The 15,151-nt window shown below is 44.8% G+C and overlaps 1 protein-coding gene across 2 annotated transcripts in view; it reads left to right on the forward strand.

Moving 5' to 3' along the window:
- Positions 1–600: 600 nt before the first annotated feature.
- Positions 601–15,151, forward strand: part of LOC311294160 (integrin alpha-X-like) — a 190,903-nt gene continuing 176,352 nt past the window's right edge. The window contains exons 1-3 of one of the 2 annotated variants that reach the window (XM_084414877.1): positions 601–1,227; positions 3,463–3,583; positions 4,207–4,301. In XM_084414877.1, coding sequence (XP_084271003.1) covers positions 1,125–1,227; positions 3,463–3,583; positions 4,207–4,301 — 319 coding nt within the window. In that variant the 5' untranslated portion in view covers positions 601–1,124. The remainder of the gene's footprint in view (positions 1,228–3,462; positions 3,584–4,206; positions 4,302–15,151) is intronic. The other variant, XM_084414876.1, reaches the window with a different exon arrangement.

Consider the following 15,151-nt stretch of genomic DNA (forward strand, 5'->3'; position numbering starts at 1 on the left):
GGATTCTTAGATCCATCCGTGAATATTTTAATACTATTGTAATATTCTTGACTTAGATGCTGCTTCACAACTATATCCTTTGTTATGATTATTTCCTTTTTTTTCATCTTGTCTTGCAATGTTAGACCTACATCAGGTTTAGGGAAAAGCCATGGAGGTATTGATAGTATTACCACTGTGGGACTAATATTTATATTATTTATTTCTATGTTCTGGGCTTCTTTTTCTACATTCCATCCAAAACTATTTATTTCTCCTTTTCCATACTCCCAGCATTTTTCTAGGATCTTTTTCACTGGGTGATTCTCATCGTGTCCCTTTAGTGTACTCCAATATGACATTTTTAATTGTAACCTCCTAACATCCAGATGCATTTCTGCCATTTCTATCTGCATTGCTGGAACAGGGGATGTTCTGAATGCCCCACAACTTATTCGTAATGCTTGCGACTGAATAACATTTATTTTCTTTAACTTGGATGCTGATGCTGATGCTGATGCTGAGCTGTGCACAATATATTCTTTTTAATGATTGCCGACTTGCACCCCAATCTACCCCTGCCAGACATCTTAAAACAGTGCCACCTGTCGGTAGAAATCGGTATTTAACAGCTGACTAAATACGCGACACAAAAGCTGTGGAATATGTGCGCGTGTGTAAGATCAACGGTCCAGTCATCTAACGTTACCACAGCCAGCAGCGCAGACAGACGGATTTTAAGTTGCCTACTTGGATAACAAAACAAATATTATACAACCTATTTTATTTGTGAAGTGAAACGAAGCTGTGATGCTGTATTTGATGTGAGGTATCATGTGGGGGTTGTATCGTGAGAAAGTTCCGTGAAGATTGATGAAACCGGATCATGCAGGGGCTTTTGACAATGTATCCCTCATAACTCATTGTTTAGCTATTGCTTCGTCACACTGCCTGCTAGTGCCTGGTGGGCGGTTTCATCGCCCTTTACGGAACTTTCTCGTGCTACAACCCCCACATGATACCTCACATCAAATACAGCATCACAGCTTCGTTTCACTTCACTCTTATTGCGGAACTTGTGTACATTGAACGGATTTGCTTTTACTCAAAAGTTTTTTCTTTATCCTCAACAATCTCTGATAAATATGTATCAATTGAAACCATCCTTGCAGCCCAAACCGACCATGTACTGGATTTTTCACCTATATCAAGTGGTTTTAATTTATTTATTTTTCGGATTTCTCCTGTGTAAGTAATCTAATTTGTCTATTATATTTTTAAATACAGTGGCCCACTGTATTTGCACACTTAACCAACACTTGAAAATGTACGAATGTAGGCCTAATATAAAATGTATGAATCCATGCGCTAACATGACCTTAAAAGTAAGTTGGTTTTCAAAGTTTTCTTTTCTTAGAAAATAACATTTGTTTGCAATTACCACTTGCTTTGATATTTCATTTCTAATGAAATGACATTCATATTAAGTCAAAAAGTGTCCAAATAGCCTACTTTTCTTTGGGCCACAGGATGTATGGTCTTATCCGGACACTTTACAAAACTTATACAGCGATTTTATTTTATTTATTTTATTGTAGTGAACCCATTCAGACCTGAATTTGTTTCAACTGAGGAAAATAAAAATCCACTTGATATTTGCTCTTCACCAATGAGTCTAAAAAAACAAGACTTGTGCAAACCCATTTTTTTCCTTTCCACTACAATGGACCAGGGGTGCGTTTCCCGAAAGCATCGTTGGCCAACTATGGTCGCAAGTTCCGTCGTTACCAATAGAGTTCAATGGACATTGCGATGAACTTGCGACCATAGTTGGCCAACGATGCTTCGGGAAATGCACCCCAGGTCTGAAGCAGCAAAAAAAAATTTATACCATTTATATGTTTATGTATATATTTATATATTTTAACGTAGAGTTTAAACAGTACGTGAATTAGCATTGAAGATTTTGAAAAGAACACATACTGTAACAATGATGAGCAAAGCAATAAAATGTAGAAAAAAGGTAAGATGATAGGATGAAGTCTAAAAAAAAACTAGTTTGATTATTTTTCTTGGTTGCAGTTGGTGAATCTGAGCATGTGCGTATATGTATGTGGGTGTTTGTTGGTGTGTTTGTGTGTAAACAAACTGCTTTTGATTGCTGGTTTTGATAAACATATGATTGTATGCATATATCATGTGCATATTGCATCAAAGCATCAACTGTGTAGCCTATTTATTCACTAATTTCACATTTGCTGTTTTTCACTAAAACTAATGAAAAACTGAATGACAGTTTATGGTCGAAAGTGAAGACAAAATCATATTGCAGCGAACGGAGAAAACAATAGACTCACTTAACGGTTTTTAAGACTTCTTTATTATTATGAGCACCTGTGTGGCTGATGCTCCTGCCTCACAGCGAACAAATTTCTGCAGACTACAACTTTCCCTCCAGTTACCAGCCACACATAACTGTGCCAGCTTGTTCTTCAGAAGAACACCCCACCCCCTTAAAGCCTCACACAAACAGAACACCTAACACAGGAAAAGAACATATTTAGAACATAACTGAATAGAACATAAAACACTCTTCAGACTTGCTACAATATTAATAATTAATTTGATTAAACCTAATATCCATTGTAATAGAGATTAATCTCTTAAAATATCATGTGTTCTACAACTCTGAAAGATCTTCAAATTAACTTATCACTTGATTAAAGGGTTAGTTCACCCAAAAATAAAAGTTCTGTCATCATTTACTCATCCTCATCGTTCCAAACTCGTTAGACTTTTGACGAAAGTATATGAACATAAATCTGCATATAAAAGGTAAAAAAGGAGCTCCTCCGTCTCCTATGTAGACTGTGTGTCACGTTTTACATTTGTTTCACTTTCATTTTCATGATGGATGTTTTGTTTGCTTGTCTTTGTTCCCATGTTCCCGCCATTATTAGTTGTCATAGTTACTCATTTTGTTACTAATTAGAGCACTACTCTTTTGTATTGAGATCATTTCCCTGTGTATTTAAGACCTTCAGTTCTCTCCACTCATTGTCTGCTGTTGGATGTGTTTAAGTAAACACTGTTGCTTTGTTTCTGCCTTTTATGTTGTTGAATTAAAAGCTAAAAGCTACAGTTTACGTGAAACCTTTTTCTTTGTCATCCTTTGCAGACCTACCTTTGACAAAGTGGTTAGCCATGCATGTCTTATGTGATGTCTAAATTCATTCCCAAATCATATTCAATGGGGCATGTTGTCACACTGTATGCCATAAGCTTTCACAATGAAACTTGCCATCAAACAGGCTGTTATAGGACTGTGGGACAACTCGCGCCATTCACCGACTATGTAAAAGTACCATGATTTTATGATCTGATACCATCACTATACCACCACAGTACTTTTTTGTACTTTGTGGCACTCTATCAGTGATTTGTAATCTGTTCATGTTTTCTTTTTTTTTCTGTATCCCCCAGTGGCATGTCATTCGTTGGGGTTCAGTTTAGAGACACTGAATGCCAGAGTTTTCACTGCGCCTGAGGGTGGCTCTCATTTCGGTCATAGGGTTTGTCATTTTGGACCAACTCAAGGTGACAGGTAGGAAAGCCTGTGTTTTTTTAATTTCTGCAAAAGGTAGAATAAACTACTAATGGTAATGGCTGCACATGTGGACTTGTCATTATTTGAGAGGTTATGCATACAGATTCAGAGATTTATTTTGCTTTATTTTACAATGTGACCTTTAATTTCTGGCTCAATTGACCCTGATGATAAAACATCTGTTGACTGGAAAATGATGAGGTTGTGCTTAAGTAATCCTCTGTGAGGAAATGTCTAAAAAAAAAATCTCCCCAGCCTTCTCCCCTGGACAGTACATCTCAGAACATGCAGTGTGAATCATCATGTTCAAAAGTTAACACCACTGTGCAATAATAGCTGTCTTATTTCAAAGGCTGTGACCTTTGTTGTCCACATGCGTCATTGAAGCTGCCTCATTTTAACCATTCCATTCCAAAGCCAGAGAGATATTACTGTAATTTATGCTCCATGAGGTATAACAGTCAGTTTTATAATGGTTACTTTTCTAAAATGAGAAATCCTGACGTATGCGACCTCCTGAGGGAGCAGCCTTCCAAATGAGACACAGCTAATGTTGCATGAAAATCCTGTTTCACCACTGCACATCCTCCCTTTTGCATAATTCTCTTGTTCTCTTTTAGTGTGTTGGTGACGGACCCTCACTTTCATAATGGGACTGGTGGTCTTTACAGGTGTTCTTACAGTGGTAATAAATGCATGCTGCTCCCGGTGACAGGTGAGACTGCACAACATTGACACTATTACAGTACATAAAAACACTGGACTCATATCATGCTAGTACTGTAGTGTGCTTTGAAGCGGAGGCACATCAAATAGTAGACCATGTACAATTGGAACACTTTTTGCGTTACCATACAAAAACTAGTTTTTTTTTTCATGTGATATTTCTTTTGTCTACTAACAAAATTATTACCACATAAATAGTAGAAATTCAAATGTTCCACAGTTCTCTTACGAGAGGTTCTCTCGTACTGCGTAAGTCTTACGCTAGGGTAAAATCTCTTTTCCGCGAGATACTGAAGCCAAAAAATTATCCTTAATTTTGAAATAATGTAAAACGCGTTGCGGCAGCATGCAGACATAGGCGAGACGGCTTGCGCGCCTATTGGCTGCCCTGCGGCAACTGCAGCAGCCTATCGATAAGGCCGTATCGTGACGTCAGTACCAATGGGGACGCTTCGCGCCCAATACGTCACGTCCCGCCGAAACGGGCGTGGCCTGGGGCTATAAATATAGCATCGAAAGGCTAGCTTACCGATTTTTCATCTCTTCAGCGGAGCTCACGCATCGCTGAATCCAGAGAGAAGAAGCCGCGCCGTGGATAAAGCCTTCAGCGGGACGAGCACTGTACCTGGAGTCGCTGGCCGCGCCGCCTTCAGCCGCCGTTCCTGCTACGCTATCCGGCGTCATATCCTTTTCACTGCTAGTGTGTGTTCGGAGATGACAGAGAAGAAGCGGCAGTTTTCGAGGAGGACAACTGCTCTATCCTGGCGTCAGGCAGTGAGGATTGGGCGAGCTCTGTGGACCTCGCCCCTTCTTCTGTCCGCGAGTCGTCAGGAAAACGGGCCAGTATTGAAGCTGAGCTGATGCGTCTGCTCACACAGGCCACAGAGAGCCTCGGCCTCGAGTGGTCCGCGCCCGCCGAGCCTACACGCAACCGCCTGGACGGTTGTTTCCTGCAAGGGGACCGCGTTTCTACGCCCTCAAGACCCGCCCCGTTTCTTCCTGAGCTTCATGAAGAACTGGCAAAGTCTTGGAGCGCCCCTTTCTCAGCCAGGCTGCGCTCCTCTGCTTCAGCGGCATTCTCCGTGGTGGACGGTGCTAAAGACAGAGGATACCTCGCTCTTCCTCTGGTGGAGGAGGCAGTAGCAGCCCATCTTTGCCCGCCCTCTGCTGGACGGCGGGCTAAGACGGCGCTACCATCAAAAGCCTGCCACGCTACATCTACCCTGCACAGTCGCGCTTACACCGCCGCTGGGCAGGCTGCATCAGCGTCACACACTATGGCCACTCTCCAGATCTTCCAAGCTAACCTTCTCCGAAAGCTGGACGAGGAAGGCACGGAAGCAATCAGCGTGGCGGATTTAAGGAGCGCTACGGACCTCGCTCTCCGCGCTACAAAATCCGCTGCACAGGCCATAGGGCGGAGCATGGCCTCTCTCACCGTTGCTGAGAGACACCTCTGGCTGACGCTTTCAGAAATGCCGGACTCGGAGCGCTCTGTGTTCCTCGACGCCCCCGTTTCTGCTGCTGGCCTCTTCGGATCGTCCGTCAAGGATTTCGCGGACAGATTCGCCGAGGTACAAAAGACGTCGCAGGCCATGAAGCACTTTTTGCCAAAGCGCTCTAGCTCCGCATCAGGCTGCTCTAAACAGCCGTCTGCTCGCAGCTCGCAGCCGCCGCCCCCCGCTGCCGCCTCACAGCGTCGACAGGCCCGGGACCAGAGACCGCGCTCTCGCTCTGCCGGCCGCCGCCCCCCTCCGCGTGGGCCTCGGCCGAAGATTGAGATAAAGCCCGAGGCCTCAAAGTCTTCCTAGCCAGCTTAGGAAAACGACGGTGTTCAAGTCCCGCTGCGGCCGGGCTTCCACCAAAACTTCTCGCTCGTTCAGTTCCATTACATGCGACTGTTCCAGTGTATTCTGCAGTAAACAAGTCGGTTACACTACCCGCTTGCCTGTACACAAACGCCGTTTTTACAGCGACCCAGATAAATCCTGTAAAGAGTGTATTTTCTGGTATTCTGGCCACGGCCGATGGTGTTATGAGTGTAGTAAAAATGCCCACTGCCCAGTGCCCATTCCTACACACAGACACAGCCCGCCCCACAGGGCTCGCGCACATAAAATCGACTCATGTCGATTGCGCACAGAATGTAGTGAGCGTGCCCACATCCCAGTGCCCACAAACACTACACAAGCATGTCTCTCGGTTTCTGTAAAAGCGAAACCAACACACATACAGCCGACTCAGGTCGACGGTGTTTTCAGTGCAAATGTGCCCGCTGTCCTGCGCCCACATTCACTCACAGACATGACGAATCCCTCGGTTTCCCCCACGCTCGCCGTCTCTCAGCTACCCGCCATGAGAGAGACGAGCGCGGGCGAACCGCCCGCTGTGATCAGCACACTCCCCGCGTCGAGCGCTGCAAATGCGGTGTCTATAATACAGCATACCGAAGCTCTCCGGCCGCCACTATGTCACGGCCAGAGCTCCGATCTCATTCAACCCTTAGCTATTCATGCAAATGCGTGGGCAAAGCTTCCCGGTGTATCAGAATGGGTGCTGAACATTATAGAAAGAGGCTATTCGCTACAGTTCGCTCGACGTCCCCGCCGTTGCGCGGTGCGAATCGAAACCACGGTAGAAAAGGAAGTAGCACATCTACTTCGTGCCGAAATTGCGAAACTGTTGAGCAAAGGGGCAATAGAGCCTTTATCTCAAGCTCAGAGCGAAGGGGGGCTATACAGCAGATATTTTCTGGTTCCGAAAAAAGACGGGCGTCTCAGACCCATTCTAGATCTAAGACAACTGAACAAAGCGCTTTCAAAACGCCGGTTCAGAATGCTCACAACCAAGAAAATCCTCTCGCAAATTCGCCACGGGGAGTGGTTTGTGTCAATAGATCTGAAAGACGCGTATTTCCAAATACAAATAGCGTCACATCACAGGCGATTTTTGAGATTCGCCTTCGAGGGCCAGGCTTATCAATACACAGTCCTACCGTTTGGCCTGTCCCTAGCACCCCGTACATTCACGATGTGCATGGACGCAGCCCTCGCTCCCCTGAAACTTCGGGGAATGCGAGTTTTGAACTACTTGGACGATTGGCTGGTTCTAGCTCAGTCACATACAGAGCTCATAGAACACAGAACCATTTTACTCGAACATCTCGAGAATCTGGGTCTCGAAGTCAATTGGGCGAAAAGATCACTGTCTCCCAGTCAGAGAATATCTTTTCTGGGCACAGAACTGGACTCGCTGTCAATGACAGCTCAACTATCGCCACAGCGCAGACTGACTATTCAGCGCATGACAGAAACCTTCCGCCGCGGCACTATAGTCCCGCTAAAGAAGTTTCAAAGGATGCTCGGTCTCATGGCAGCAGCATCTACAGTTCTCCAGCTGGGTCTGCTTCGCATGCGCCCACTGCAGTTCTGGCTACAAGCGCGAGTACCGCGTCGAGCGTGGACTTCAGGTCTCTTTCGTCTCAAGGTCGATCAAAAATGCGTCTCAGCACTGATACCCTGGAGAGCGACCGACTGGTACCAGTCAGGTGTAAGCCTGGGGACTTCCTCGAGTGTGAAGGTGGTGTCTACGGACGCCTCCACCTCGGGATGGGGAGCACTGCTCGAGGGCAGACCGTTTTTCGGCCAGTGGTCAGAACAGGAAAAGCTTCTGCACATAAACTGCCTGGAAATGATGGCAGTCGACAACGCGCTGAGGCGCTTTCGTCCCCAAATAGCAGGACACCACGTCTTGGTCCGCTCGGACAACATGTCAGTGGTAGCCTACATAAATCGCCAGGGAGGCATCACATCCCGAAACCTGTACAGGTTAGCGAAACGCCTCCTGGTATGGGCTCAGCACAATTTGCGCTCGCTCAGAGCAGCGCATGTGCCTGGCCACCTGAATGTGGGACCAGACAGACTGTCCAGGAACAATGTTCCAGCAGGAGAATGGTCACTGCATCCGCAGACAGTCCAACTGCTGTGGCAGACATTCGGCAGAGCGAAGATAGACCTGTTTGCGTCTCAAGAAAACGCTCACTGCCCGGAGTTTTTCTCCAAGAGCAGGGCCCACGTCTGGCCCCGCTGCCCGCTCTATGCTTTTCCCCCCGTCGCGCTCCTACCTCAGGTATTAGAGCGGATCAGGGAAAGCAGATGCTCAGTGCTACTGGTGGCTCCGTTCTGGAAGAACCAGGCTTGGTTCCCAGTTCTTATGCAGCTGACGAGCGCTGCCCCATGGCCAATACCAGTGAGGAGGGACCTCCTCTCTCAAGCCAGGGGCTCGATCTGGCATCCTCGCCCGGAGCTTTGGTCCCTACATGCGTGGGCCATCAACGGGTACCCTCTGATCTCCCAGAGGGAGTGTTAAACACGATCATGCAGGCTAGAGCTCCCTCTATGAGACGGCTCTATTCCTCAAAATGGTCAGTGTTCTCCAGCTGGTGCGCAGCACGCGGCTTTTCACCCCTGGACTGTGGAGTGACGGAGGTTCTCTCCTTCCTACAAGAGCTACTGGATGAAGGCAGAGCCCCATCCACGCTCAAAGTCTATGTGGCGGCTATAGCAGCGTTTTCTAAACCAACGCTTGGTCAGTCACTGGGAAGGAACGATCTGGTCATTCGGTTCCTTAGAGGAGCTAAGAGGTTAAATCCTCCCAGACCTCCCTCAGTCCCCATATGGGACCTTTCTACGATCTTGGAGGCCATGAAGGGTGCCCCATTTGAGCCAATCCAATCAATAGATATCAAACACTTGTCTTTGGCTTCTTCTGGCTCTCGCTTCAGTAAAGCGCATAGGGGACTTACAAGCGTTCTCAGTGAGCGCGACATGTATGGAGTTTGGGCCAAATGACTCGAAAGTCATACTCAAACCGAGGCACGGGTACGTCCCTAAATCCCTCAACACACCGTTCAGGGCCCAGGTGATTTCCCTGTCTGCCCTGCCGGTCTCTAACGAGGAGAAGGACGCCAGCTTCCTTTGCCCGTTCAGGGCGTTAAGGGCTTATGTGTCTCGCACGTCTGTTTTCAGACAGACGGAGCAGCTCTTTGTTTCACTCTACGGACGTTCTAAGGGACTCGCCGTGTCGAAACAGTCTATCCAGATACCTCTAAGGGCTTGCAGTGCCCATTAGGTGTCAGAGCGCACTCCACGAGAGGCGTGGCCTCGTCGTGGGCTTGGTCTAGTGGGATTGCCTTGCAAGATAACTGTATGGCGGCAGGCTGGGCCTCCCCGTCTACATTTATAAGGTTTTATAACCTAGAGGTTCCCGCTCTGCAAGCTAAGCTGCTTGCGGTCTAAAATCGGTACTGTCTGCCCCGAATGTGTCCGGCCCAGAATACTGAAATGGCTTGAGCAAACGCTCGTTTATAGATCGCGCAGCTTTATGGGCAGTGTGTAAGACCCACTATATTCATCAGTCCAGGCCGGGGTCGCCCTGACTGAATAAAATACCATCACTATAACTGTTTCTTATAGGATGCTACATTATTATGGGAATGATGCTATTCTAGCCACTCTTCCTGGGCTCTCTGTGAGTCACTTATGATCATGTACTATATGAGCCTGGGCACTTGCCCTTGGGACTTTGGTGCTGGATCTTAGCATGCACGGCGTTTTACACTGTGTTCCCCTAGCGTAAGACTTACGCAGTACGAGAGAACCTCTCGTAAGAGAACGTACTCGGTTACTAACGTAACCTCGGTTCTCTCTAGAGAGGGAACGAGTACTGCGTATCTTGCCGTGCCTGCGCGCGCTCCGGTTCGCTCCGGCGATGAAAAACCGGTAAGCTAGCCTTTCGATGCTATATTTATAGCCCCAGGCCACGCCCGTTTCGGCGGGACGTGACGTATTGGGCGCGAAGCGTCCCCATTGGTACTGACGTCACGATAGGGCCTTATCGATAGGCTGCTGCAGTTGCCGCAGGGCAGCCAATAGGCGCGCAAGCCGTCTCGCCTATGTCTGCATGCTGCCGCAACGCGTTTTACATTATTTCAAAATTAAGGATAATTTCTTGGCTTCAGTATCTCGTGGAAAAGAGATTTTCCCCTAGCGTAAGACTTACGCAGTACTCGTTCCCTCTCTAGAGAGAACCGAGGTTACGTTAGTAACCGAGTACGTTTTCCACAGGAGTAGTTTTGTTCCAATTGTACCCTGTATTGTATTGTATTGTTCCAAAATAAACCCTGACAGGTGATCTGGTGTTATATCATCCTGAAGGGGTTTATTCGGCGATAACAACCGGCTGAATGTAAAATATCCCGCTTATAACACGGCTACATGCCACATAAGTAAATAATTAGGCATGAAATATTGATCTGAGTCGAAATATTTTATTATAGTTCTTTAAACGCAAAACTTCCAGGGAGAAAGCAGTTTCTAGCAAGCGGCAAGTTCAAACTAGTCGGAAATAGGAATACGGTACAGTCATACCCCTTATTACACGGCATTTCCTTACATAAATAATTATGTGGATATAAGAGATTTTGATTTGAGATTAAACTAGTTTTAAAATTGTATCTGTTTGTTATCTTATAATCCATATAAAACAATTGTCGCAAATGACAGCAGCTGCTGCATTTGTATGAAATGAGTGAGCAAGTCCGTGATACCGGATGACATAATTAAATAACTGTACACAAAATATTGATTTGAGTTTTAATATTTTATTATCTCACCAAACAAAAAAAACTTCTGTCAGGCTCCTGTTTGGTCTTCGTTTAATGTTTCCTTGTTTGTCTTGTGCTTGAGCACATGGCTCTGTCTTTGTTTGTGTTGGCCATGTGCTCCCCTCATCCCGCCTCCTTATTTCCCATTACCACACCCCCTTGTTTAGTCCTTGTCTGGTCGTCATTGGCCTAATTGTGTTCACCTGTTCCTCTTGTGCTCTGCTCCTAAACGAACCAGCAAAGACATGAGGGAAAGGAGCACCCTCATGTCTTTGCTGGATCGGTTTATGCCTTGTGTGCGTTCATTGTGTGTATACGTTGCTTGCAGATCTTGTCAGTAAGTGCTAGATATATTTTTTTCTTGTTTGATTATTCTTTTGATATTCAAGTTCCCCTTGTTCCTGTGTTTTCACTCCAGTCTTTTGCTCCAGGTCTCCCAAACCTTATTTTGTTTCCCTCTATTTTTTTAGTTCTTATTTCTCTCACTGTAAGAAGGAACCACTGAAGGCAAGCCTTGGGAACCCAAGTGCAGCTTTATTGACAAAATAATCCAAAACCATGAAACAAAAGCATGGCGTGGAATTAGGGCTGGGCGATATGGGCAAAAAAAAAAAAATCACGATAATTGTTTTTATATCAGTCGATAATCGATATCGATAATTATCACGATAAAAGTCAAATCTTTATTTCTTTCAAGTTTAAAGGCAGATTTTTGCTCCTAAGTGAAAGCTGTAGAAACAAGAGCGTTAATTGTGGTTTTAAACTACTCTTTATTGTCAGAACATATCATGACAAACACTTACCAAACAGGTGAACATTTCACAAATCTGAGGTAGAACATTCAAACATTTGTCATTTTTCCTTAACAAAATAAATATCTTTATTGGACAATTAATTTCTTAGTTTCTGCATGTGCAAATTTTTATGTGGTAAAATGTAATATTCTGACTGTTTAAGTTTTATTAAACTTAACCATTGGTCATCCAGTATCATGCATTTAGATCATGATAACCACAGATAAAACCAGGCATAGCCTGTAACACCTCACTATCATGGCAAAATGTAACTTTATGGTTTCTATGGTATTTGTATGAAAAACAGCAGCCTAAATACATTATTAAATACTGTTATTATATTCCATTAGTCCTTTAATACATTGTCTACATTAATAATATAATACAATTCAATTTGTATATCCCACATTTCATGGTGCAGTTAATATTACTAGGCTAACGTTACAGTAAATCCATGGTAAATGATGGGAATTTGTAGACGAAAAAGCCTTCTGACAGTATCGTTGCGCAGTGTTTCTCCTGTTTGTCAGCGCTGTTTTATCTGCCTTTAAACTGGTTTAAATCACTGAGACATTTGTGTTCTTCGTTGAATTCAAGCGCTTCTCACTGGATCTCGTGACCGATCAGAGTAAACGCATCGGCTGTTGTGAGCTCGCGCTGCGCTGCCGTTTGGACTATGATCCGTGTGGCGCGCTGTTCAAATGAGTTTCGTTCCGCTTTTGGCGCATAAACATTATCGAACATTTATCGAACTCTTGATATCGTTTTATAGAGAAAAATTATATTGCGATAATTATCGTTATCGTTTTATCGCCCAGCCCTACGTGGAATGAAACAAGACAAAAAGCTATGAATAAAAACTTGCACAAGAGTGGTTACAGGAATTAATACTAGACCAGGGATGGGCAACTTCGGTCCTGGAGGGCCACTGTCCTACAGAGTTTAGCTTCAACCCTAATCAAACACACCTGAACAAGCTAATCAAGGTCCTCAGGATTACTAGAAAATTACAGGCAGGTGATTTTATTTTTATTTTTATTTTTATTTTTTTTTAGGGTTGGAGCTAAACTCTGTAGGACAGTGGCCCTCCAGGACCGAAGGTTGCCCATCCCTGTACTAGACAAAGACACATAACAAACATGAGGGCTTAAATACACAGACTAAAGACAAGACAAGGGACACCTGTGAACAATGATCAGACAATTACCCAATGACAAGACACATGGCAGGATCACATGACAAACAGGGAATCACATGACAGATATGAAGCATGACAAGACACAGAAACATGGCAAGAACAAACCCAAAATCGTGACAGAATCCCCCCCTCTAAGGGCGTCTCCTGACGCCCCAACAAAACCAAAACACAACATAATACCAGGAGGGTGGTGGAGCGGAGGAGGTCTTGGGGGAGGGATGGTGGGCCAGGCCCGTGCAGGGGGACAGGACATGGGTCGTGGCATGGCGTGGACGGGCCTGGGTCGTGACATGGCGTGGGCGGACCTGGGCCGTGGCAGGTCCGTTCCCCAAAGATTCACCCTCCCTGCTAATGCAGTCATGGCCCCTGAGTTCATCCCAATGTCCTTCCTAAATCAAGAGTTTGTCCCTGTGACTGCTTCTGACATGAAGACCATTTTCAAGAACCCACCAGTGGAGCGAGCCCATGTCACCAGAAGGGCCACAGACAATATCCCCATCCCATCCTCACTGTTACAGTATCTGGCCCTTATGGGTTCCTGAAGCCGGCACCTCACTGGTCACTCAAACTATTTCCCTGGATTATTTTCCTCCCTCCCAGTCCCGCCCCCTGTGTTTCCTGGCTGTTATGGAACTCCAAGTTTTGTTATTCTTTTGATATTCAAGTTTCCCTTGTTCCTGTGTTTTTTTTTACTTTTGACAAGTTCCAGTCTTTTGCTCCAGGGGCCTGTACCATGAAGCCGGTTTAGGTGGCTAGCCAGCTATGTTTCAGTTTAGTTTCCGCCAACCCTGGGTTTTAGGTACTATGAAAGTAGCTTGGCTTTAATCTGTGTTCGTCGCCATGGTATCTTACGCTGCACGGCTAAACCTGCTCCGGGGCAGGTTATGTTCTGGATTCGAGATCTCAGACTGAAGTTTGACCAATCAGCTGAGAGCAAAGAAACATATAGGTGACGTAACTTATTCCCAGTGTCTGTTGCAATGACTTCACCTTTTCTTCCAAATCCTGTGACATCTCAGCGTAAATTATTAGACGAGCACTTCGTAAAGAAAAAGTTTTTAGCATGACAAAATCCCCTTGCCTTTCCATGCACTTACTGTGCCGCAAATATTGCGTTGCATTTTTTTGCAAGTGGTACATACTTGCACGGTGGGTGACGCACAGAAGCTAGGGGAAAACATATGTTTGTCGAACCATTCGCAAGGTGGTCCTCGCTCTGCAGGAGTACAGAATAGTTTCATTAATAGTGTTCCCCGGACATTCATCGACCATGTCCATAAAAGAGGGCTTTTATAAAATTGCCGGTAAGATATATTGATAGGGTGACATCACATGAACACTTAAAAAAATAAAATAAAAAAAAAAAGAATTTCACAATTGTATTATACAATACATGTTAAGAATTATTTTAAATATTTTTTTATTATTATTCTGTGATATGATTCCCTAGAGTCATTGCAACATGTATGCAGTCTATTGCTCCAATCTCCACTGTTCTAGGGGAACATGAGGCAGATTATGTTAATAGGAAGTCCTATCACAGCCTTAATGTTCAGGTAGAGATGATGTGAATATGTGAGATGATTATTTTCTGTGAAATGAATCTTTAAATTAATAGTAACATTAACAGATATAACAATAATCTACTAAACATTTCATCTGCAGACGACTTGTGGTGGTCATGAACGTATGATCACAAGTTTGGATGCCAAATGGCCTGGCTCCAGTGCTTGACTCACAAATTTTCCGTGAGTCTTTGTTGTGTCAGCGCTTTGAGGAAAGCAAGTTAAATTTGGTACAGTACAAAACACTTAATTTGAACTGAGATAGAAAAACCTACACAATAACCCCCTATCATGACCCTCAGACAGGGCCACAGCACTGGTTCAATGTGGCCCTCAGTAAAACCAGAGTGAAGATAGAGATGACCTTTGGCCTCCTAAAGGCACGTTTCAACTGTGTTCGGCGCTTCAGAGTCACCAGAGCTGGTGCAGATGTAGATGCAATCACCATACAATATTACACTTAATAAAAGCACATTGAAACTGCAGATAGGTCTCAAACTGTTTTATTGGTTTTGTGGGATGGGAGGGAGAAAGAGAGCAAGACAAATTTGCATTAATAAATATTCATACTAAAGTGTTACTTGGTTAAATAAGTTCACATACTGAGATCCGTTTTAT

The sequence above is a fragment of the Rutilus rutilus genome, assembly GCF_951802725.1.
Source record: "Rutilus rutilus genome assembly, chromosome: 7".
NCBI lineage: Eukaryota > Metazoa > Chordata > Actinopteri > Cypriniformes > Leuciscidae > Rutilus > Rutilus rutilus.